The sequence below is a fragment of the Manacus candei genome, unplaced genomic scaffold (genome assembly GCF_025592945.1).
Source record: "Manacus candei isolate 608988 ecotype Guabito, Panama unplaced genomic scaffold, ASM2559294v1 h1tg000588l, whole genome shotgun sequence".
Classification (NCBI taxonomy): domain Eukaryota; kingdom Metazoa; phylum Chordata; class Aves; order Passeriformes; family Pipridae; genus Manacus; species Manacus candei.
Genome location: NW_026138636.1, coordinates 1 through 25358, shown reverse-complemented (window position 1 = coordinate 25358; position 25358 = coordinate 1). Strand labels below are relative to the sequence as shown.

At 62.5% G+C, this 25358-nt stretch overlaps 1 protein-coding gene across 1 annotated transcript; it reads left to right on the top strand.

Annotated features, from left to right (window-relative positions):
- Window positions 1–1988: 1988 nt before the first annotated feature.
- On the top strand, window positions 1989–22313 carry LOC127466073 (cell adhesion molecule 3-like; the record flags this gene model as incomplete). The annotated part of the gene is given in 13 exon segments (XM_051776678.1): window positions 1989–2097; window positions 9017–9157; window positions 10375–10412; window positions 10414–10528; window positions 12111–12248; window positions 14401–14571; window positions 16042–16088; window positions 16090–16133; window positions 17417–17586; window positions 19910–19926; window positions 19928–20036; window positions 22052–22134; window positions 22136–22313. Coding segments are annotated over 13 exon segments (1218 nt in total), but the record flags the coding sequence as incomplete, so codon positions are not given.
- Between the last annotated feature and the right edge of the window lie 3045 nt (window positions 22314–25358).

Sequence of the window (25358 nt, the reverse complement as noted above, 5' to 3'; positions counted from 1 at the left end):
AAAGGGATGAAGGGATAAAGGGATGAAGGGAGTTGCCCGGGAGATGCCCGGGAGATGCCGGGGCTGAGCCGGGGCTGGCACCGAACGCCGGGGACGGAGCGAGCCCGCTGGCACCAGAGTGGCACCGGCGGGGGGGTCACCGGAACCAGTGTCACCAGTCTGGTGTCACCAGCACCCAGTGTCACCAGAACAGTGTCACCGGAACCAGTGTCACCAGAACAGTGTCACCAGCACCAGTGTCACCAGCACCAGTGTCACCAGTCTGGTGTCACCAGAACAGTGTCACCTGTACCAGTGTCACCCAGTCTGAGTGTCACCAGTCTGGTGTCACCAGCACCAGTGTCACCAGTCTGAGTGTCCACCAGCACCAGTGTCACCAGGAGTGGGGGTCACCCGGCAGGGACACAGAGGGGACACAGGTGACACCCCGACAGGGTGACACCTCAACAGGGGTGACACCCCAACAGGGTGAAACCCCAGAGTGGGTGACACCCCAGAGTGGGTGACACCCCAGCACAGGTGACACCTCTGAATGGGTGACACTTCAATTTGGGTGACACCCCAGCACGGGGTGACACCTCAGAAGGGATGACACTCCCAATTTAGGTGACACCCCGGAGTGGTGACACCCCAGCACAGGTCACACCCCGAATGGGTGACATCCGAAAATGGGTGACACCCCAGCACAAGTGACACCCCAGCACAGGTGACACCAGGACCATGGGGACTACTAGAACCATGGGGACCCCCCAAAACCCCATTTCCCCCCAATTCCTCCCCCCAATTCCCCCCATTTTCCCCCATTTCCCCCCCATTTTCCCCCCAATTTCCCCCAATTCCCCCCAATTCCCCCAATTCCCCCAATCCCCCCCATTTCCCCCCAATTCCACCCAATTTCCCCCAATTCCCCCCAATTCCCCCAATTCCCCCCAATTCCCCCCATTCCCCCCAATTTCCCCCCCATTCCCCCCAATTTCCCCCCAATTCCCCCCATTCCCCCAATTCCCCCCAATTCCCCCCCAATTTCCCCCAATTCCCCCAATTCCCCCCAATTCCCCCAATTTCCCCCAATTTCCCCCAATTTCCCCCAATTCCCCCCAATTTCCCCCAATTCCCCCAATTCCCCCCAATTCCCCCAATTTCCCCCAATTTCCCCAATTCCCCCCAATTTCCCCCAATTCCCCCAATTCCCCCCAATTCCCCCAATTTCCCCCAATTTCCCCCAATTTCCCCCAATTCCCCCCAATTTCCCCCAATTCCCCCCAATTTCCCCCATTTCCCCCAATTTTTTCCCCAATTCCCCCCAATTTTCCCCCATTCCCCCCAATTTCCCCCAATTTCCCCAATTCCCCCCAATTTCCCCAATTCCCCCCAATTTCCCCCCAATTCCCCCAATTCCCCCCAATTTCCCCCCCATTTCCCAATTCCCCCAATTCCCCCAATTCCCCAATTTTTTCCCCAATTCCCCCCAATTTTTCCCCAATTCCCCCCCAATTCCCCCCCAATTTCCCCCCAATTCCCCCAATTTCCCCATTTCCCCCCAATTTCCCCCCAATTCCCCCCCAATTCCCCCCAATTCCCCCTATTTCACCCCAATTTCCCCAATTCCCCCTATTTCACCCCAATTTCCCCCCATTTCCCCCCCATTTTCCCCCTTCCCTCCCCTCTCCCGCCTTCCCTCCCGCCGGGAGCCCTCACGCGGCCCGCACCACCCCGCCCCCGGCGCGCGGGGGGGGCCGGGCGTGTTTACCCGGGGGCAGACCATGGGGAGCCCCCCCGCTTTCCCCCCTCGCCCCCCCTCCCGGCGCGGCGCGAATGGTCTCTCCCTCACGGCCCCCCCGGCTCTATAAAAGCGGGCGCCGCTGCCGCACCGGCTCCGGAGCGAGAGCGGCGGCCGAGGGGGACGGAGCTGCGGCCGCTCCTCCTGCCACCCCCCCCCCTCTCCCCTTCCCCAAAAAACGCGGGGGACCCCCCCCCCCCCCACACCCCCACCTCCAGGGCCACCGGCAGGGCCACCATGGTGCCCCCCGCGCTCGCCGCCGTCCTGCTGCCTCGCCGCCTGCTTGGGCGCCGCGCGCGGAAACCTCTCCCGCGACGGTGAGTGGCGGCGCCGGGGATGGAGGATGAGGATGATGATGATGATGGGGGCGATGATGATGGGGAGGAAGAAGAGGAGGAGGAGGAGGAAGGGGGGGGACGCAGCGACATCCCTGGGGGTGATGGAGGAGCAAGGGGGGGGGACACACACGCAGCCAGCGACAGGTGCGCGATGTGGGTCAGGCAGGTGCCACCCCCCGGCCCCGCCCGCTCCTCGGGTGTCCCCCCCCGTGTGTCCCCCCCCGGGTGTCCCCCCCCGGGTGTCCCCCCCCATCCCGCCCCGCTCCCGGGGGTGGGGGGCTCAAGGTCACGATGCTCGCGGTGTCCCGTCCGTCGTGTCGTGGGGGTGTGTGTGTGTGTCTGTGTGTCCCCCCCCTCGCCCACCATCGCCGCCCCGGGGCGGGCCGGGGGCGGCGGAAGGTTCCAGACAGGCCCCGGCGGGCGGCGGCGGCGCCGGGGGGGGGATGGAGGGATGGAGGGATGGATGGAATGGAGGGATGGATGGAGGGATGGAGGGAGGGAGGGATGGATGGAATGGAGGGATGGATGGAGGGATGGAGGGATGCACGGAGCCGCCCCGGCTGTCGCGGGTGACACCGGGTGGAGCCTCCCGGGGGAGCGGCGGCGGCGATGGAGCCCCTTCCCCGCCGGGGCGGGTCCCCGATCCTTTTCCCTCCCCCCCCCCCCTCCCAAATCCCGCCGGGAGCTCGGGGGGCTTCGGGGAGGGGCGGCCGCTCCTCTCCCGGTCCCGCCGGGATCGCGGGGCATCATCCAGCTGGATGTGGGGAACATCCAGTGGGATGTGGGGGCATCATCCAGCGGAATGTGGGGGCATCATCCAGGGGGATGTGGGGGGCATCCTCTGCTGCTGGCATCCAGCGGGATGTGGGGGGCATCCAGTGGGATGTGGGGGCATCATCCAGCGGGATGTGGGGGGGGCATCATCCAGTGGGATGTGGGGAGCATCATCCAGCGGGATATGGAGGCATCCAGCGGGATATAGGGAGCATCCTCTGCCGCTGGCATCCAGTGGGATGTGGGGGCATCCAGCGGGATGTGGGGCCATCCTCTGCCGCTGGCATCCAGCGGGATATAGGGCGGGATATAGGGCTTATCCAGCGGGATGCAGGGCGCAGCCAGCGGGATGTGGGGGCATCCAGCCGGATATGGGGATATCCAGCGGGATATAGGGCAGGATATAGGACTCATCCAGCGGGATGTGGGGGATATCCAGTGGGATGTGGGGCGCATCCAGCGGGATTTAGGGCGCATCCAACAGGATGTGGGGGCATCCAGAGGGTTTTAGGGCGCATCCAGCGGGATGTGGGGGCTCATCCAGCGGCCCCAGCCCGCCAGACAAAGCGGGTTCAAACCCGCCCGCCCTCCCCGCCGGTCGCGACAGGCGCGGAGCGATCGCGATTTCGGCGGCGGCAGCGCCCTCGCTGCGGGTCCCCTGCGGGTCCCTGCGGGCCCGGGCCCCGCCGCTCCCGTCTGGCCCGCTGTCGGGAGTCGCCCCTGTCGCGACAGAAGCGCCGCCGGGCGCGTGTTTGGGTGGGGGGGGTGCGGCGGCCGCGCGGGGCTGTCGCCCGGGGGGGGGGTTTTGGGGAGGGGTTAAGGGGGCTTAGGGGGGGGGTCTGGGCGTCATCCTCAGCCCCGCTGGAAGCGGGGAGGGAATTCTGGCGTGGGATTGAGGGTGCTGAGCCCCCCCCCCCCCGCCGCAGCCACTCCGGGGGCCGCTGGCGCCGCTCCCATCCACGAATCCCGGGGTGTTTTTTTTTTTGGGGGGGGGGGGGCTCGTTTCGGCCGCGGTTCCTCCCACGGGCAGCCGAGAGAGTCACTCGGGCGTGGGCGAAGCGCGGGGGACGCCCCGGCCCGCCCTGAACGGTGCTGGCTCGGGGTCGGGGTTGGGGGTGGGGGGGGGGTGGCCGCGATTCCCTCCCGATATTCCCGGGAGGAGGAGGAGGACGAGGAGGAGGAGGAGGAGGAGGAGGAGGAGGGGGGGTGGCCGCGACCCCCGGAGGTGTCCCGGGGCTGGACGATGACACTGCAAGATTTCTCCCGCCGTGGCCCAGCCCCCGTGGCCACCGGTGCCAAAAAAAAAAAATCCTCCGGGGAGCCCCAAAAAACGCTCGGGAAGGAGCTTGGGGGGTGTCCATCCTCGGGGGGGGTGGAGGGGAGGACGCCCAACCTGCCTCCTCCTCGGGGGGTCTCCACCTCCGCGGGGTCTCGTGGAGCCCCTGGAAGAGCCGTGGGATCCCCTGGGGGGTTTTTTTTCCCCCCTCCCCCTCCCTCTTGGGGCGCTTTTTGTGCCCCCCGCCGCCGGGTTTTTGTGGCCCCCACCACCCGGGTTTTTTTGTGCTGCCGTCGGCAGATCTGGGGGTGTTTGGGCCGGAGGGGGTTGTTGTCCTTTGCCGGGAGGGTTTCTCCTCCCCCCCGGGGGGGGGGGGGGAGTTGTGTAACCCTCTTGTTTGGACAGTGGCCCCGCTGTTGTTCCAGGGCAGGGCTGGGACGTGCTGGAATCGCTCGGAGCTGCTTTTCCCCCCACCCCGCCCCCGGGGTTTTGCCCTGGAGGGGTCTGGAGGGGAGGGGAGAGGAGGTGTTGGCAGAGAGGCAGCTCCAGGACGCTCTCCCCTGTCCTGCCGGGTGGTTTCACCTCCTGGGGAGGTGCTGGAGGGGTCTCCTTGTCCAAACCACCCAGGAGAAGCCTCCTGGGCTTCAGGTGGGAAGGACTCCCCCCCTCCTGCCCTGCCTGTGCGGGATGAGGTCTGGGAGGGAGAAATTCAGGATCCCAACAGGGCTCTGACCATCTCCAGCCAGGCCCTGTGGTCCTGCAGCCTCAGGAGCAGCTTTGGGAGGTTCCAGCAGTTCTTGGAGCTGTTTTTCCCTGTGTTTATCCCCCTGGAGCCCATCAGGAGGTGCCTGAGGAGTAGGAGGGATGAGGGGTTTGCAGAGGACACTGTCCCTGTCCTGTCACCTCCTGGGGAGGTGTCTCCTTGTCCAAACCACCCAGGAGAAGCTTCCTGTGCTTCCAGGTGGGAAGGACTCCCCCCCTCCTGCCCTGTCTGTGTGGGATGAGGTCTGGGAGGGAGAAATTTGGGATCCCAGCAGGGATCTGACCATCTCCAGCCAGGCCCTGTGGTCCTGCAGCCTCAGGAGCAGCTTTGGGGAGGTTCCAGCAGTTCTTGGGGCTGTTTTTCCCTTTGTTTATCCCACTGGAGACCATCAGGAGGTACCTGAGGAGCAGGAGGGATGAGGGGTTTGCAGAGGACACTGTCCCCTGTCCTGCCGTGGTGGTTTCACCTCTTGGGGAGGTGCTGGAGGGGTCTCCTTGTCCAAACCACCCAGGAGAAGCTTCCTGTGCTTCCAGGTGGGAAGGACTCCCCCCCTCCTGCCCTGCCTGTGCGGGATGAGGTCTGGGAGGGAGAAATTTGGGATCCCAACGGGGGTTCTGACCATCTCCAGCCAGGCCCTGTGGTCCTGCAGCCTCAGGAGGTTCCAGCAGTTCTTGGGGCTGTTTTTCCCTGTGTTTATCCCCCTGGAGCCCATCAGGAGGTGCCTGAGGAGCAGGAGGGATGAGGGGTTTGCAGAGGACACTGTCCCTGTCCTGCTGGGTGGTTTCACCTCTTGGGGAGGTGTTGGAGGGGTCTCCTTGTCCAAACCACCCAGGAGAAGCTTCCTGTGCTTCCAGGTGGGAAGGACTCCCCCTTCCTACCCTGCCTGTGCGGGATGAGGTCTGGGAGGGGAGAAATTTGGGATCCCAACGGGGTTCTGGCCACCCCCAACCTTCCAGCAGGTGATGGAGCAGCTCCTGTGGTCCTGCAGCCTCAGGAGCAGCTTTGGGGAGGTTCCAGCAGTTCTTGGGGCTGTTTTTCCCTGTGTTTATCCCACTGGAGCCCATCAGGAGGTGCCTGAGGAGCAGGAGGGATGAGGGGTTTGCAGAGGACACTGTCCCTGTCCTGTCACCTCTTGGGGAGGTGCTGGAGGGGTCTCCTTGTCCAAACCACCCAGGAGAAGCTTCCTGTGCTTCCAGGTGGTGTTTTTATTGAAGGACTCCCCCCTTCTTACCCTGCCTGTGTGGGATGAGGTCTGGGAGGGAGAAATTCGGGATCCCAACAGGGTTCTGGCCACCTCCAACCCTCCCAGCAGTGGAAGCCCCCGAGTTTTTCCCGGAGCAACAAAAGCCGCTTTTCCCCCCGAGTTCTCCCACCCGCGAATTCCCGAATTCCCGGCTCCCACGCGCCGGGAGGGCTCTCCATCGGCTCTCCATCGGCTCTCCATCGGCTCTCCATCTGCTCCCCGGCGGGCCGTGCCAGCAACAATCCCGCGGCTCCCGAGGGGAGGGAGCGCTGGGAAGACCCGGGGAAGGAAGGGAAGGGAAGGGAAGGTTTGGGAAGGGAAGGTTTGGGAAGGTTTGGGAAGGTTTGGGAAGGGAAGGAAGGGAAGGGAAGGGAAGGGAAGGGAAGGGAAGGGAAGGGGAAGGGAAGGGAAGGGAAGGGAAGGGAAGGGAAGGGAAGGGAAGGGAAGGGAAGGGAAAGGGTCGCGACCCCTCCCGCCCTTGCACCGATTTTGGGGAGGGGGGAAAAAAAAACCGAGCCGGGATCGCGCCGGGGAGGGGGAAAAGGAGGAAAAGAGGGAAGATCCTCCGGGATGGAGAGCCCAGAATTTGCCTGGCACGGCGGGCTGGGCTCGACAAAGCCGGGATCAAGAGCCCAGACGGCGGCGAGGGCTGAGCCGGCGCTGCTGCCCGAGGGAGGGGGGGGCAGGAATTTGGGGCAGGAGTTTTGTTGTCGCCCCGATAAATCCCTGGCTCGGGTTGGGAGCGGGAATGCGGGAGCAGAAATCCCGCGGGGGATTTAAGGGGGGTGTTGTTGGGACACGAGTCCAGCGGCTCCCGGGGGTGGGGGGGTGCAGGGGAGCCCCCCCTGCTCGCCCAGGGTTCCCTCCTCTCCCTCTTCTCCCTCCTCTCCCTCTTCTCCCTCCTCTCCCTCTTCTCCCTCCTCTCCTCTCTTCTCCCTCCTCTCCCTCTTCTCCCTCCTCTCCTTCTTCTCCCTCCTCTCCCTCTTCTTCCTCCTCTCTCTCTTCTCCTTCCTCTCCTTCTTCTCCCTCTTTTCCCTCCACTCTTCTCTCCTCTCCCTCTTCTCCCTCCCTCTTCTCCCTCCCTCTTCTCCCTCCCTCTTCTCCCTCTCTCTTCTCCCTCTCTCTTCTCCCTCTCTCTTCTCCCTCTCTCTTCTCCCTCTCTCTTCTCCCTCTCTCTTCTCCCTCTCTCTTCTCCCTCTCTCTTCTCCCTCTCTCTTCTCCCTCTCTCTTCTCCCTCTCTCTTCTCCCTCTCTCTTCTCCCTCTCTCTTCTCCCTCTCTCTTCTCCCTCTCTCTTCTCCCTCTCTCTTCTCCTCTCTCTTCTCCCTCTCTCTTCTCCCTCTCTCTTCTCCCTCCCTCTTCTCCCTCCCTCTTCTCCCTCCTCTCCCTCTTCTTCCTCCTCTCCTTCCCTCTTCCTCTCCTCTCTCCTCTCCTTCCTCTCCCTCTTCTCCTTCCTCAAGGACCTGGATTTTGGGGTGTCAGGGGAGGTTTAGGTGGGATTTTGGGAAAGGTTTCAGGCCCTGGAACAACTTTCCCAAGGCTGCCAGAGCTCAGGGAATATTTGGATCATCCCTACATGGACATGGATTTTGGGAAACATCCTCAGGGATGTGGATTTTGGGGGTGTCAGGGGGAGGTTTGGGTGGGATTTTGGGAAAGGTTTCAGGCCCTGGAACAGCTTCCCAAGGCTGCCAGAGCTCAGGGAGCGTTTGGAAAATCCCTTATTTCCCTTCCAAACATCCTCTTGCCCAACCCCTGGAATGTTCAATCCCGCTTGGAAGCGACAATTCCTCAGGGAGGCTCCTGCAGAGCCGGGTTTTGGGGTCGGTTTTGGGGGTTCCTCTGCCCCCCAAGCCCAAATTTGACCGCCGAGACGCCTCAGCCGGGCAGGGAGAGCCTGAAAAACCGGGGAGCCGGTTTCCATGGCAACGGCGATGGAGGAGCTCGGCCTTGGGGGCAGGAGCCGGGAAAAAAAACCTCTGGAAAAAGTCGGGAGCGGCTGGGGGCTCCCCGAGGGAAAGGGGGGGCTGGGAAAAGGGAATTGGGGCCCTTTTTGGGGGTCCCGGGGGGGGCTGGGACACAGGAAAAGGTCCCCTTCCCTTCCCTTCCCAAACCTTCCCTTCCCAAACCTTCCCTTCCCAAAACCTTCCCTTCCCAAACCTTCCCTTCCCAAACCTTCCCAAACCTTCCCAAACCTTCCCAAAACACTTCCCTTCCCTTCCCAAACCTTCCCTTCCCAAACCTTCCCAAACCTTCCCTTCCCAAACCTTCCCAAACCTTCCCTTCCCTTCCCTTCCCTTCCCTTCCCTTCACCCTTCCCCTTCCCTTCCCTTCCCTTCCCTTCCCTTCCCTTCCCTTCCCTTCCCTTCCCTTCCCTTCCCTTCCCTTCCCTTCCCTTCCCTTCCCTTCCCTTCCCTTCCCTTCCCTTCCCTTTCCCTTCCCTTCCCTTCCCAAACCTTCCCAAACCTTCCAAACCTTCCCTTCCCAAACCTTCCCTTCCCAAACCTTCCCTTCCCTTCCCTTCCCAAACCTTCCCTTCCCAAACCTTCCCAACCTTCCCAAACCTTCCCAAACCATCCCAAACCTTCCCTTCCCAAAAAATCCCAGGGGAATTGGTGTCTCCAGCCAAGATCCCGGGTTTTTCCTGGCACGAGAACCCCCGGCACAGGTGCTGGACACTCCGGGAGCATCCGCCCTGCCCGTGCCAGCTCGGAGCCTGCCGCCACCTGCCACCGGCCCGGGGCTGGCACCGGCCCTGGCACACGGAGACGGGGGCTGCACACCCCCCAAAACCACCCCAAAATAGGTGGGCACACCCCCAATTCCCGAATTCCCTGTTCCCAGAGAGCCAGCCCACGACGTCGGACGAGACGGTGGTGGCCGGAGGGACCGTGGTGCTCAAGTGCCAGGTGGAGGATCCCGACGATTCCTCGCTCCAGTGGTCCAACCCCGCCCAGCAGACCCTCTACTTCGGGGAGAAACGAGGTCTGGGGGGGGGAGTGGGGTGGGAGGGGATTGGGGTGGGAGGGGATTGATGGGATGGGATGGGATTGATGGGATGAGGTGGGATGGGATGAAGAGGGTGGGATGGGATGAGGTGGGATGGGATGAAGAGGGTGGGATGGGATGGATGGGATGGATGGGATGGGAGGGGATGGGATGGGATGAAGAGGGTGGGATGGGATGGGATGGGATGGGAGGGGATGGGATGGGATGGGTGGGATGGGATGGGATGGGATGGGATGGATGGATGGGGTGGAATGGGATGGGATGGATGGGGTGGGATGGAGAGAACAGGGATGGGATGGATGGGGTGGGATGGGATGGGTGGGATGGGGTGAGATGGGATGGGATAGGTGGGATGGAGAGAACAGGGATGGGATGGGTGGGATAGGATTGGATGGGATGGGATGGGATTGATGGGATGAGGTGGATGGGATGGGATGGATGGGATGGATGGGATGGGATGGGATGAAGAGGGTGGGATGGGATGGGATGGAGAGAACAGGGATGGGATGGATGGGGTGGGTGGGATGGGATGGGGTGGCTGGGATGAGGTGGGATGGGATTGATGAGATGGGGTGGGGTGGGATGGGGTGAGATGGGTGGGATGGGATGTGATGGGATGGCTGGGATTGGGTAGGATAGGGTGGGATAGGTGGGATGGGCTGGGCTGGGATTGGATGGATGGATGGCTGGGATGGCTGGAATGGGATGGCTGGGATTGGATGGATGGGCTGGGATTGGATGGATGGGCTGGGATGGCTGGGATTGGATGGATGGGCTGGGATGGTTTGGAACGGGATGGCTGGGATTGGATGGATGGGCTGGGACTGGATGGATGGATGGGATGGCTGGATTGGATGGGTGGGATGGGCTGGGATGGCTGGAATGGGATGGCTGGGATTGGATGGCTGGGATTGGATGGCTGGGCTGGGACTGGATGGATGGATGGGCTGGGATGGCTGGAATGGGATGGCTGGAATGGGATGGCTGGGATTGGATGGCTGGGCTGGGACTGGATGGATGGATGGGATGGCTGGGATTGGATGGCTGGGCTGGGACTGGATGGATGGATGGGATGGAGAGCAGCACCGTGGTGTCACCCCGGCGCTGGCTCAGGGCGATGTCCCCTCCTGCTCCCACCCCCGTGGTGGCCCCGAGCCCGCCGCTCACCCCGGCCCTCCCTTTCCCCACCCCAGCTCTCCGGGATAACCGGATCCAGCTGGAAAAGTCCACCTCCCAACGAGCTGACCATCAGCATCAGCGACGTGGTGCTGGCGGACGAGGGCGAGTACACCTGCTCCATCTTCACCATGCCCGTGCGCACCGCCAAGGCCCTGGTCACCGTGCTGGGTACGGCCCGGGCACCCCACACCGCCCTGGGGGGCAGATCTGTGGCCATCCCACCCTGGGGGGCAGCTCCGTGGCCATCCCACCCTGGAGAACAGCTCCATGGCCATCCACCCTGGGGAACAGCTCCATGGCCATCCCACCCTGGGGGGCAGCTCCGTGTCCATCCCACCCTGGGGGGGCAGCTCCATGGCCATCCCACCCCTGGAGAACAGCTCCATGGCCATCCCACCCTGGGGGCAGCTCCATGGCCATCCCACCCTGGGGGACAGCTCCGTGTCCATCCCACCCTGGAGAACAGCTCCATGGCCATCCCCACCCTGGGGAACAGCTCCATCTCTGGAGAACAGTTCTGCCTCCATCCCACCCTGGAGAACAGCTCCATGGCCATCCCACCCTGGGGGGCAGCTCCATGGCCATCCCACCCCTGGAGAACAGCTCCGTGGCCATCCCACCCTGGGGGGCAGCTCCATGGCCATCCCACCCTGGGGGACAGCTCCATCTCTGGAGAACAGCTCTGTCTCCATCCCACCCCTGGGGACAGCTCCAGCCACACCCCTGGGGAACATCTCTGTCTCCATCCCACCCTCTGGGGAACAGCTCTGTCTCCTGGAGAACATCTCCATGTCCATCCCCACTGCTGGAGAACATCTCCACCTCTGGAGAACATCTCCATGTCCATCCCCCTCTCCTGGAGAACATTTCCATGTCCGTCCCCACCTCTGCAGAACATCTCCATCCCCGCCTCCTGGAGAACATCTCTGTTTCCTGGAGAACATCTCCATGTCCATCCCCACCTCCTGGAGAACATCTCTGTTTCCTGGAGAACATCTCCATCTCCATCCCCACCTCCTGGAGAACAGCTCCATCCCCACTGCTGGAGAACATCTCCACCTCTGGAGAACATCTCCGTGTCCATCCCCATTTCCTGGAGAACAGCTCCATCCCCGCCTCCTGGAGAACATCTCCATCTCCATGTCCATCCCCATCTCGTGGAGAACATCTCCGTCTCCATCTCCAGCAGAACATCTCCCTCTCCATCCCCTCTCCTGCCGCTCCCATATCCCATCCCCTCCTCCCGGCATTTCCTGCCCATCCCTCCCAATGTCCCCCCCCTGACCCCTCCTGGTGCCCCCCCCGTGACCTCTCCTGGTGCCCCCCCCGTGACCTCTCCTGGTGCCCTCCCGTCTCCTCCCGGTGTCCCCCCTCCGACCCTTCCCAGTGTCCCCTCTGCCCTCTCCCAGTGTCCCCCCCGACCCCTCCCAGTGTCCCCTCTGACCCCTCCTGGTGCCCCCAGTGACCTCTCCCGTCTCCTCCCGGTGCCCCCCCTGACCTGTCCATCTCCCCCTGAACCTGTCCATCTCCCCCCTGACCCCTCCTGGTGCCCCCCCTGACCTGTCCATCTCCCCACCTGACCTGTCCATCTCCCCCCCCTGCCCCCCTCCCATCTCCCCCTGACCTGTCCATCTCCCCCTGACCTATCCATCTCCCCCCTGCCCCCCTCCCATGCCCCCCCTGACCTGTCCATCTCCCCCCTGACCCCTCCGTGCCCCCCCTGACCCCGTCCCTCTCCCCCGTCCCTCAGGGATCCCTCAGAAGCCGCAGATCTTCGGCCACGAGCAGCCCATCGACGAGGAGAAGGTGGCCCGGCTGACCTGCCGCTCCTCGGGCAGCAAACCCGCCGCTGCCCTGCGCTGGAGGCTGGGCAACCGCGAGCTCAAGGGTGGGTGCCAGCCCTGGGGGGCAACCAGGGGGCAACCAGGGGGCAACCGCGAGCTCAAGGGTGGGTGCCAGCCCTGGGGGGCAACCAGGGGGCAACCAGGGGGCAACCGCGAGCTCAAGGGTGGGTGCCAAGCCTGGGGGGCAACCGTGAGCTCAAGGGTGGGTGCCAACCATGAGAGGGGGCAACCAGGGGGCAACCGCGAGCTCAAGGGTGGGTGCCAGCCCTGGGGGGCAACCGCGAGCTCAAGGGTGGGTGCCAACCCTGGGGGGCAACCAGGGGCAACCGTGAGCTCAAGGGTGGGTGCCAGCCCTGGGGGGGCAACAGGGGGCAACCAGGGGGCAACCGCGAGCTCAAGGGTGGGTGCCAACCCTGGGGGGGCAACTGCGAGCTCAAGGGTGGGTGCCAACCCTGGGGGGCAACTGAGGGGCAACCGCGAGCTCAAGGGTGGGTGCCAGCCCTGGGGGGCAACCGCGAGCTCAAGGGTGGGTGCCAGCCCTGGGGGGCAACCAGGGGCAACCAGGGGGCAACCACGAGCTCAAGGGTGGGTGCCAACCCTGGGGGCAACCAAGGGGCAACCGCGAGCTCAAGGGTGGGTGCCAACCCTGGGGGGGCAACCGCGAGCTCAAGGGTGGGTGCCAACCCTGGGGGGCAACCAGGGGGGCAAACCGCGAGCTCAAGGGTGGGTGCCAGCCCTGGGGGGCAACCGCGAGCTCAAGGGTGGGTGCCAACCCTGGGGGGGCAACCAGGGGGCAACCGCGAGCTCAAGGGTGGGTGCCAACCCTGGGGGGCAACCAGGGGGCAACCACGAGCTCAAGGGTGGGTGCCAACCCTGGGGGCAACCAGGGGGCAACCGCGAGCTCAAGGGTGGGTGCCAGCCCTGGGGGGCAACCAGGGGGGCAACCAGGGGGCAACCGCGAGCTCAAGGGTGGGTGCCAACCCTGGGGGGCAACCGTGAGCTCAAGGGTGGGTGCCAGCCCTGGGGGGGCAACTGAGGGGCAACCGCGAGCTCAAGGGTGGGTGCCAGCCCTGGGGGGCAACCGTGAGCTCAAGGGTGGGTGCCAAACCATGAGAGGGGCAACCAGGGGCAACCGCGAGCTCAAGGGTGGGTGCCAGCCCTGGGGGGCAACCGCGAGCTCAAGGTGGGTGCCAGCCCTGGGGGTCAACTTGGGGGCAACCGCGAGCTCAAGGGTGGGTGCCAACTGCAGGGGGGCAACCAAGGGGCAACCACGAGCTCAAGGGTGGGTGCCAACTGCATGGGGGCAACCGCGAGCTCAAGGGTGGGTGCCAACCCTGGGGGGCAACCGCGAGCTCAAGGGTGGGTGCCAACCATAGGGGGACAACTGGGGGGCAGCCCTGTGGTCCTGTGGGTGTTGGGGTGGCCTGTGGGGACACCGTGGGGACAAAGTGACCACCGTGACCTCACCGTGGTGTCCCCTGAGCCCTGAGGGTCCCCCCTGTCCCCTGCCTGGGGACGGTCCTGGTGGGTCCCTCCCAACTTGGGCACATCCCGTGGTCCCGTGGGGGTCAGGTGGGCTTTGGGGACACCGTGGGGGACACCGTGGGGACAAGGAGACCCACCGTGACCTCACCGTGGTGTCCCCTGAGCTCTGAGGGTCCCCCTGTCCCCTGCCTTGGTCACACCTCTTTGGGACGGTCCTGGTGGGTCCCTCCCAACTTGGGCACATCCCGTGGTCCTGTGGGGGTCAGGTGGGCTTTGGGGGGGACACCGTGGGGACACCGTGGGGACAAGGTGACCCACACGACCTCACCGTGGTGTCCCCTGAGCTCTGAGGGTCCCCCCCCTGTCCCCTGCCTTGGTCACACTTCTATGGGACGGTCCTGGTGGGTCCTTCCCAATGGGCACATCCCGTGGTCCTGTGGGGGTCAGGTGGGCTTTGGGGGGACACCGTGGGGACACCGTGGGGACAAGAAGACCACCATGACCTCGCCATGGTGTCCCCTGAGCCCTGAGGCCCCCCCCGGTCCCCTGCCTTGGTCACACCTCTTTGGGACGGTCCTGGTGGGTCCTTCCCAATGGGCACATCCTGTGGGGGTCAGGTGGGCTTTGGGGGGACACCGTGGGGACAAGTTGACCTCTGTGACCTCACCGTGGTGTCCCCTGAGCCCTGAGTTCCCCCCCCGGTCCCCGCAGACACGGGCGTGGAGGTGCTGGAGGACCCCAACGGGAAGACGTTCACGGTGAGCAGCCGGGTGGAGTTCCGGGTGACCAAGGAGGAGAACGGGGCCGAGGTGACCTGCTCGGTGGACCACGAGTCCCTGCAGAACTCCGAGAGGTCCACCACCGAGAAGCTGCAGGTCCACTGTACGTGGCACTGGGGGGGGGGGGGGCGGCACGGGGGGCGAGGGGGGGGGGGCCGGCGGGCACCACACGCGTGATCGCGGCGTGACGTGGGCACACGGGTGTGCCGGGCCACCAGGGCGGGCACACGGGGGACCCCCCAAGCCTGGCACCGGTGGCCTGCCTGTCCCCAAGTCCCTGGGACTTGTCCCTGCCTGTCCCCATCTCCCCTGTCCTGCCTGCACCATCTCCCTGGGACTCATCCCTGCCTGCACCATCTCCCCTGTCCTGCCTGTCCTAAGTCCTGGGACTTGTCCCTGTGTCTGGTCCCAGTGTCCTGCCTGTCCCCAAGTCCTTGTCCCTGTGTCCTGCCTGCACCATCTCCCTGGGACTTGTCCGTGTGTCCTGCCTGTCCCAAAATCCTTGTCCTGTGTCCTGCCTGTCCCCAAGTCTCTGGACTTGTCCCTGTGTCCTGCCTGCACCATCTCCCATGTCCTGCCTGCACCATGTCCCTGGGACTTGTCCCTGTGTCTTGTCCAGTGTCCTGCCTGTCCCCAACTCCCTGGACTTGTCCCTGCCTGCACCATCTTCCATGTCCTGCCTGCACCATCTCCCTGGGACTTATCCCTGTGTCCTGCCTGTCCCCAAGTCCCTGGACTTGTCCCTCTGTCCTGCCTGTCCCCAAGTCCTTGTCCCTGTGTCCTGCCTGTCCCCAGGTCCTTGTCCCTGTGTCCTGCCTGCACCATCTCCCTGTCCTGCCTGTCCCCAAGTCCCTGGACTCATCCCTGCCTGCACCATCTCCCGTGTCCTGCCTGCACCATCTCCCTGGGACTTGACCCTGTGTCCTGCCTGTCCCCAAGTCCCTGGGACCCGTCCCTGCCTGTCCCCACCTCCCATGTCCTGCTGTCCCCTGAGGTGGGGGACAGACTGAGGGACCAGGTGGGGTTTGAGAAGTCAGGGTCAGATTTTGAGTTACCTGAGTCATTTTTTGGGTGCCAGGGTCAGTTTTTTGGGTTCCAGGTCAGTTTTCGGGGTTCCAGGGTCAGTTTTGGGGGTGCCAGGGTGAGTTTTTTGGGGTGCCAGGGTCAGTTTTTGGGGTTCCAGGGTCAATTTTTGGGGTGCCAGGGTCACTTTTCTGGGTTCCAGGGTGAGTTTTCGGGGTACCAGGATCAGTTTTCGGGGTGCCAGGGATGAGTTTTCAGGGTTCCAGGGTGAGTTTTCGAGGTTCCAGGGTCAGTTTTTGGGGTGCCAGGATGAGTTTTTGTGGTTCCAGGGTCAGGTTTTGGGGTTCCAGGGTCAGTTTTGGGGGTGCCAGGGTGAGTTTTCGGGGTTCCAGGGTCAGGTTTTGGGGTTCCAGGGTCAGTTTTGGGGGTTCCAGGGTGAGTTTTGGGGGTTCCAGAGTGAGTTTTGGGGGTTCCAGGGTCAGTTTTGGGGGTTCCAGGGTGAGTTTTCGGGGTGCCAGGCCCTCACCCCGCCGTGTTTCTCCTTTTGCAGACAAACCCACGGCCCGGATCGAGCCGCACCCTCAGTACCCGCGGGAGGGGGGAGAAGCTGCAGCTCCAGTGTGACGGGCAGGGCAACCCCATGTAAGGCCCTTCCTCCCCTTCCTCCTCCTCCTCCGGCCCTGCCCGGCCCCCAAATCCACCGGGAAACCCTTCCCAGGGCTGGGCAGGGAGGGCTGGGGGGAGTTGGGGCTCCGGTGACACCCCAGGGAGAGCAGCAGGTCCCTCCTGGATCACCCCTGATCCAGCAGGTCCCTCCTGGATCATCCCTGATCCAGCAGATCCCTCCTGGACCATCCCTGGTCCAGCAGATCCCTCCTGGATCACCCCTGATCCAGCAGATCCCTCCTGGGTCATCCCTGATCCAGCAGATCCCTCCTGGATCGTCCCTGATCCAGCAGATCCCTCCTGGACCATCCCTTGCCCACCAAATCCCTCCTGGATCACTCCTTGTCCAGCAGATCCCTCCTGGATCATCCCTGGTCCAGCAGATCCCTCCTGACCATTCCACTATTCCCACTCCCCATCCCAGACAGCCTTTCCCACCCCCATTCCTGCTCCCAATCCCATTCCAGCCCCCAGGAGTTCCTGTGGGAGAAGGAGGGCAGCGAGGCCCCCAATCCCAATCCCAATCCCAATCCCATTCCCAATCCCGTTCCAACCCCCAGGAGTTCCTGTGGGAGAAGGAGGGCAGCGAGGCCCCCATTCCCATTCCCACCCCCATTCCCATTCCCAATCCCATTCCCAATCCCATTCCAGCCCCCAGGAGTTCCTGTGGGAGAAGGAGGGCAGTGAGGCCCCCATTCCCATTCCCAATCCCATTCCCATTCCCAATCCCGTTCCCATTCCCAATCCCATTCCCAATCCCGTTCCAGCCCCCAGGAGTTCCTGTGGGAGAAGGAGGGCAGCGAGGCCCCCATTCCCAATCCCATTCCCATTCCCAATCCCATTCCCAATCCCATTCCAGCCCTCAGGAGTTCCTGTGGGAGAAGGAGGGCAGCCTTTCCCATTCCCATTCCCATTCCCAATCCCGTTCCAGCCCCCAGGAGTTCCTGTGGGAGAAGGAGGGCAGCGAGGCCCCCATTCCCAATCCCATTCCCAATCCCATTCCAGCCCCCAGGAGTTTCTGTGGGAGAAGGAGGGCAGCGAGGCGCCCATTCCCATTCCCAATCCCATTCCCATTCCCAATCCCATTCCCAATCCCATTCCAGCCCTCAGGAGTTCCTGTGGGAGAAGGAGGGCAGCCTTTCCCATTCCCAATCCCGTTCCAATCCCATTCCAGCCCCCAGGAGTTCCTGTGGGAGAAGGAGGGCAGCGAGGCCCCCATTCCCATTCCCAATCCCAATCCCATTCCCATCCCATTCCAGCCCCCAGGAGTTCCTGTGGGAGAAGGAGGGCAGCGAGGCGCCGCTGCAGCTGAGCTCGGACAGCGTCCTCATCTTCCCCTTCCTGAACAAGAGCGACAGCGGCACCTACGTGTGCACGGCCACCAGCGCCATGGGCAGCGTCGTGGCCAAGTACAACCTGGACGTCAGCGGTGAGGGCACCCCCGGGCGCGCCTGGCCGCGTGCCACACGTGTCACATGTGTCCCTGTGTCCGTGTGTCCTCGTGTCCCTGTGTCCTCGTGTCCCTGTGTCCTTGTGTCCCTGTGTCCTTGTGTCCCTGTGTCTCTGTGTCCGTGTGCCACACGTGTCCCCGTGTCCCTGTGTCCTCGTGTCCTCGTGTCCCTGTGTCCTTGTGTCCTCATGTCCCCATGTCCTCATGTCCCCATGTCCTCATGTCCCCGTGTCACACGTGTCCCCGTGTCCCTGTGTCCTTGTGTCCCTGTGTCTCTGTGTCCTTGTGTCCTTGTGTCACACATGTCCCCATGTCCCTGTGTCCTAGTGTCCTTGTGTCACATGTGTCCCCACGTCCCTGTGTCTCTGTGTCCCCATGTCCTCATGTCCCTGTGTCCCCATGTCCCTGGGTCTCTGTGTCCTCGTGTCCTCATGTCCCCGTGTCCCTGTGTCACACATGTCCCTGTGTCCCTGTGTTCCTGTGTCCTCGTGTCCTCGTGTCACACGTGTCCTCGTGTCCCTGTGTCCGTGTGCCACACATGTCCCCGTGTCCCTGTGTCCTTGTGTCCCTGTGTCTCTGTGTCCTTGTGTCCTTGTGTCCCCCTGTCCCTGTGTCCGTGTGTCCTCGTGTCCTCGTGTCACATGTGTCCCCACGTCCCTGTGTCCTCATGTCCCCGTGTCCCTGTGTCCATGTGCCACACGTGTCCCCGTGTCCCTGTGTCCCTGTGCCACACGTGTCCCCGTGTGCCCATATCGTCATGTCTCTGTGTCCCTGTGTCCATGTGCCACACGTGTCCCTGTGTCCCTGTGTCCTCGTGTCCCCATGTCACACATGTCCCCGTGTCCCTGTGTCCTTGTGTCCCTGTGTCTCTGTGTCCCTGTGTCCCTGTGTCCGTGTGCCACACATGTCCCCGTGTCCCTGTGTCCTTGTGTCCTCGTGTCACACGTGTCCCCCTGTCCCTGTGTCCATGTGCCACACGTGTCCCCATGTCCCTGTGTCCTCGTGTCCCCGTGTCACACGTGTCCCCGTGTCCCTGTGTTCCTGTGTCCCTCTGGCACATGTGTCCCCATGTCCTCGTGTCCCCATGTCCTTGTGTCCCCGTGTCCCTGTGTCCTTGTGTCCCCATGCCACACGTGTCCCTGTGTCCCTGTGTCCCTGTGTCCTCATGTCCTCATGTCCTCGTGTCACATGTGTCCCCATGTCCTCATGTCCCTGTGTCCCTGTGTCCTCGTGTCCTTGTGCCACACGTGTCCCCGTGTCCCCGTGTCCCTGTGTTCCTGTGTCCCTCTGGCACACGTGTCCCCATGTCCTCGTGTCCCCGTGTCCTCATGTCCCCGTGTCCCTGTGTTCCTGTGTCCCCGTGTCACACGTGTCCCCATGTCCCTGTGTCCTCATGTCCTTGTGCCACACGTGTCCCCGTGTCCCTGTGTTCCTGTGTCCCTCTGGCACATGTGTCCCCATGTCCTCGTGTCCCCGTGCCACGTGTGTCCCCGTGTCCCTGTGCCACACGTGTCCCTGTGTGCCCATATCGTCATGTCTCTGTGTCCCTGTGTCCCCGTGTCCCCGTGTCCCTGTGTCTCTGTGTCCCCACGTCCCTGTGCCACACATGTCCCCGTGTCCCTGTGCCACACGTGTCCCAGGGCTGTTGTGTGTGTCCCTGTGTCCCCATGTCCCCATGTCCCCGTGTCTCTGTGTCCCCACGTCCCTGTATCCCTGTGACACATGCATCCCCATGTCACACATGTCCCTGTGCCATGCGTGTCCCTGTGGCACATAGTGTCCCTGTGTCCCCATGTCCCTGTGGCACACACGTCCCTGTGTCCCCATATCCTCATGTCCCTGTGTCTCTGTGTCCCCACGTCCCTGTGCCACACATGTCCCTGTGTCCCCATGTCCCCATGTCCCTCGGTCCCTGTGTCCCTGTGGCACACATGTCCTCATGCCACCACACCCTTGAGGTGCCACCACCCCTTGAGGTGCCACCATCCCTTAGGATGCCACCACTCCTTAGGATGCCACCACCCCCTTGGGTCGCTGTGCCAGCCCTCAGGGGCAAGCACGAGCCCCGCCTGGGTCCCCATCATGTGCCCACCTCCACTGTTTTGGTGCCCACCCCCCCCATTTTGGTGCCCCCCACCCCCCAGATTTCCGCCCTCTTTGCCCCTTCCCCGTCCCCACCGGGCACCTCCCGGGGCAAGGAGGAGGCCCTGGGGGTCAAAACACCCCCCCACAAGGGGCTGAACCCCGCTCTCCCCTCTCTCTCTGTGCCCCCCACCCCCCGTGCCCCCCCACCCCTGGGCAGACGCCAGCCCGGTGCCTCTCGGCGTCGGGCACGTACCACGCGGTCATCGGCGGCGTGGTGGCCGTCATCGTCTTCCTCCTGCTCAGCCTCCTCATCGTCCTGGGGCACTACCTGATCCGGCACAAAGGTACGGGGGGCATTAGGGGGGGCACAGGGGGGCATTAGGGGGGCACTCTGGTGGGGTACAGGGGGAGGGGGAAGGTGGCTCTCACCCGGTTCTCCTCCGTCCCGGTGTGTGTGTTGGGGTTGGGTTTTTATTCCTGACAAGTCCTTGGGAACACAGGCCTCGCAGACCTCACAGGCCTCACGGGCCTCACAGGCCTCACAGGCCTCGCAGACCTTGCAGACCTCGCAGGCCTCACAGACCTCACAGGCCTTGCACTTCTCACAGGCCTTGCAGACCTCGCAGACCTCACAGACCTTGCAGGCCTTGCAGGCCTCACGGGCCTCACAGGCCTTGCAGACCTTGCAGACCTCGCAGTGCCTCACAGGCCTCGCAGGCCTCACAGACCTCGCAGACCTCGCAGGCCTCACAGGCCTTGCAGGCCTCACAGGCCTCGCACTTCTCACAGGCCTCGCAGCAGACCTCGCAGGCCCTGCAGGCCTCACAGGCCTTGCAGGCCTCACAGACCTCTGCAGACCTCGCAGACCTCGCAGGCCCTCACAGGCCTTGCAGGCCTCACCAGGCCTCGCACTTCTCACAGGCCTCGCAGACCTCGCAGGCCTCACAGGCCTCGCAGGCCTCACAGGGCCTCACAGGCCTCGCAGGCCTCACGGGCCTCACAGGCCTTGCAGACCTTGCAGACCTCACAGGCCTCACAGGCCTCGCAGGCCTCACAGGCCTTGCAGACCTCACACTTCTCACAGGCTTTGCAGGCCTCACAGACCTCTCAGGCCTCACAGACCTCTCAGGCCTCCCAGACCTCGCATGGCGTCACGGGCCTCACAGGCCTCACGGGCCTCACAGGCCTCACTCTCACGCAAGCGAGACTGGCTGCAGGGACCTACTGTCTCCAGCTTCTCTGGAGGAGATCTGACCTCTAACTTCCTTCCCCCTTGTATTTAATACTTCTGCTGATGTAAAGAGACAGAATGGAACACCAGGACGTGGATATTTCCTTGGTTTCCACCTGGCTGCCGGGGAAGGCCTGGACTAAACTGCTACACGGTGCCGCTGCCCACCTACCTCGTCCTCCTCGCCCTCCTATAAATCAAGATCAAATAAATCAATGACACTTAAATCAAGATCAAATAAACCAACAACACTTAAGGCAAGGCCAAGTAAACCAATAACACTTAAGACCAAATAAACTAATGACACTTAAATCAAGACCAGTTCAACCACCAGCACTTAAATCAAGATCAAATAAATCAATGACACTTAAATCAAGGCCAAATAAACCAACAACACTTAAGTCAAGACCAAATAAACCAATGACACTTAAATCAAGGCCAAATAAACCAATGTCTCTTAAATCAAGGCCAAATAAACCGACAGCACTTAAGTCAAGACCAAATAAACCAAAACCACTTAAGTCAAGACCAAGTAAACCAATAACACTTAAGACCAAATGAACTAATGACACTTAAATCAAGACCAGTTCAACCAACAGCACTTAAATCAAGATCAAATAAATCAATGACACTTAAATCAAGGCCAAATAAACCAATGACACTTAAATCAAGGCCAATTAAACCGACAACACTTAAGTCAAGGCCCAATAAACCAATGACACTTAAATCAAGGCCAAATAAACCAACAACACTTAAGTCAAGACCAATTAAACCAACAACACTTAAGTCAAGGCCAAGTAAACCAATGACACTTAAATCAAGACCAAATAAACCAAAACCACTTAAGTCAAGACCAAGTAAACCAATAACACTTAAATCAAGGCCAAATAAACCGACAGCACTTAAGTCAAGACCAAATAAACCGATGACACTTAAGTCAAGGCCAAGTAAACCAATAACACTTAAGACCAAATGAACTAATGACACTTAAATCAAGACCAGTTCAACCAACAGCACTTAAATCAAGATCAAATAAATCAATGACACTTAAATCAAGATCAAATAAACCAATGACACTTAAATCAAGACCAGTTAAAGCAACAACATCCCTCTTTCCCTCCCCACCAGGCACGTACCTGACCCACGAGGCCAAGGGCTCCGACGACGCGCCGGACGCCGACACCGCCATCATCAACGCCGAGGGCGGCCAAGGACGGCGCCGACGACAAGAAGGAGTATTTCATTTAGACAAAACCCAACGAAACGCGACCAAAAAAAACCCACCACAAAATGTAAAAGGGGGCATCGCCGGGAGAGAGAGAGGGAGAGAGAGAGGGAGAGAGAGGAGAGGAGGCGAAAAAATGGAGCCCTGAGGGCGACAGAAACCAGACCAGACACACCCCCAAAAACAAAATAATCAACCACGATCCCCCCCCCACCCCCCTTCCGCCGGGTCGGTGTCCGGAGGGAGGGAACGGAGAGAGGGAGGAGGGAGAGAGAGAGAGATGGAGACGCTTCTTCTGCTCCTCCTGGGACTTTGTACAGATGAAAACCCTCCCCCGGGGGGGGGGGGAGAGCCCCGAGTCGGCTTCGCTTGCACCCGCCCCCCACGCCCACCCCCCAAAAATCACCACAGGTCGAGTGAGTGAGTGAGTGAGAGACTCCTTGGGTTCCTCCGGGGTTTTTTTTTTGGGATTCTCCCGCCCTCGTTTCCCCGCACCGGGCTCCCCGGGGGGGGGGAGAGACCCTGGGGTGGGATGTGGGGGGCCGGGGGGTGGGGGTTGCTCTTCCCTCTCGTGTTCCCTCTCCGGGTTTTTTTTTGGGGGGGGGTGGGGGGGGTTTCGGCCCGCTGGGGGGGGCCCCAAAAACCCTTCCCGGGGGGGGTCATTCCGGATAAAAAAGGGGGGGAGGAGGGAGAGGGGGGGTGTGTTTTTCTCCCCTGCTCCCCGAGTTTTTATCCTTGGATGGTGGTTCTCGTGGAACAGTGTCCGTGTGGGGAGGGGAATTGTCCCCCCGGGGGGTGGAAAAGGGGGGTTGGAGTTGGAGCTTCCAGGGGGGGGTGGGACCACAAAAACCCCCGGGGAGACCCCCCCGGGAGCTGCTGAGCCCCCCCCAGTGCTGGGAGGGGAGGGCAGAGGGGTTTTTTGGGGTTTTTTTTTTGGGGGGGGTTTCTTTTGGCTGCCCAAGGATAAAACGGGGTGTGGGCGGTCGGGGATAAATTGGGCTCCGGGTTTTGGGGGGGTTGAGGAGTTGGGGGGCCCCAAAAACCCTTCCCGGGGGGGTCATTCCGGATAAAAAAGGGGGGGAGGATGGAGAGAAGGGGTGTTTTTCTGCCCTGCTCCCCGAGTTTTATCCTTGGATGGTGGTTCTCGTGGAACAGTGTCCGTGCGGGGGAGGGGAATTGTCCTCCCGGGGGGGTGGAAAAAGGGGGTGGAGTTGGAGCTTCCAGGGGGGGTGGGGCCAACAAAAACCCCCGGGGGAGACCCCCCCGGGGAGCTGCTGAGCCCCCCCCAGTGCTGGGAGGGGAGGGCAGAGAGGTTTTTTGGGGTTTTTTTTTTGGGGGGTTTCTTTGGCTGCCCAAGGATAAAACGGGGTGTGGGAGGTCGGGGATAAATTGGGGCTCCGGGTTTTGGGGGGTTGAGGAGTTGGGGGGGCCCCAAAACCCTTCCCGGGGGGGTCATTCCGGATAAAAAAGGGGGGAGGAGGGAGAGGGGGGGGGTGTTTTTCTGCCCTGCTCCCCGAGTTTTATCCTTGGATGGTGGTTCTCGTGGAACAGTGTCCGTGTGGGGAGGGGAATTGTCCTCCCGGGGGGGTGGAAAAGGGGGGTGGAGTTGGAGCTTCCAGGGGGGGTGGGACCACAAAAAACCCTGGGGAGACCCCCCCGGGGAGCTGCTGAGGCCCCCCCGGGAGGAGGGGAGGGCAGAGAGGGTATTTTATGGGGTTTTTGGGGGGGGGGGAAGGGCTTAATCCAGAGGGAAAAACCAAAAACAAACAAAAGGCCCCCAGTGTAAAAAATTCCCTGATTTGGAAAAAATTCCCCTTTGGATCATCTATTGAGATGTTCAGTGCTGGGGGGGGGGGTTGGGGGTCCCTCCTGGAGCTTTGGGGGGGGGGGGTCTCTCTGTGCCCCCTTTTCCCTTGGGGGGGGCTCTGTGGGGTCTCTCTGTGCCCCTTTTGCCTTGGGGGGGTCTCTGGTGTCCCTCTTTTCCTTGGGGGGGGCTCTGTGGGGTCTCTCTGTGCCCCTTTTCCCTTGGGGGGGCTCTGGGGTCCCTCTTTCCCTTGGGGGGGCTCTGTGGGGTCTCTCTGTGCCCCTTTTGCCTTGGGGGGGTCTCTGGGGTCCCTCTTTTCCCTGGGGGGGCTCTGTGGGGGTCTCTCTGTGCCCCCTTTTCTTTGGGGGGGGTCTCTGGGGTCCCCTCTTTTCCCTGGGGGGGGCTCTGTGGGGTCCCTCCATGCCCCTTTCCTTGGGGGGGCTCTGTGGGGGTCCCTCTTTTCCTTGGAGGGGCTCTGTGAGGTCTCTCTGTGCCCCTTTTCCCTTGGGGGGCTCTCTGGGGGTCCCTCTTTTCCCTGGGGAGGCTCTCTGGGGTCTCTCTGTGCCCCCTTTTCCCTTGGGGGGGCTCTGTGAGGTCTCTCTGTGCCCCTTTTCCCCTTGGGGGGCTCTCTGGGGTCCCCTCTTTTCCTTGGGGGGGGCTCTTTGGGGGTCCCTCTTTTCCCTGGGGAGGTCTGTGGGGTCCCTCTGTTCCTTGGGGGAGCTCTGTGGGGTCCCTCTGTGCCCCTTTTCCCTTGGGGGGGCTCTGTGGGGTCCCTCTGTGCCCCTTTTCCTTGGGGGGGCTCTGTGGGGTCTCTCTGTGCCCCCCCTCCCCTCTCCAACCCCTTCCCAGGGCAGGGCTGAGCTTGGAAAAGGGTTTCTGGGATTATTTTGTGTCTGGAGAATCCGGGGGGGGGGGTCCCCAGAGAGGCTCCAGGGGGGGCTCCTCCTTCCCCCTGCCCCTTCCACCGGCGCTTCCGAGGGAAAACCAGCTTTTCCCAACCCTTCCAGCGTGTCCCCCTTGGCCCTGTCCCACCCTGCAGGAGGAGGAGGAGGACCCTTGGAGGGGTTGGTGACATTGCCTGGGGGGTCATCCCTGGGATTTGGGGTGGGAAACCTCACCTGGGGGGTCATTCCTGGGATTTGGGGTGTGGGAAAGCTCAGCCAGGAGGGCACCCCTGGGATTTGGGGTGGGCTGGAGGACGAGGAGGAGGAGGAAGAAGAGGAGGAGGAGGAGGAGGAGGAGGAGAGGGAGGAGGAGGAGGAGGAGAAGAGCCCTTGGGTGGGGTTGGGTGACATCGCCTGGGGGGGTCATTCCTGGGATTTGGGGTGGGAAAGCTCACCTGGGGGGTCACCCCCTGGGATTTGGGGCAGTCTGAAGGACGAGGAAGAGGAGGAGAAGAGCCCTTG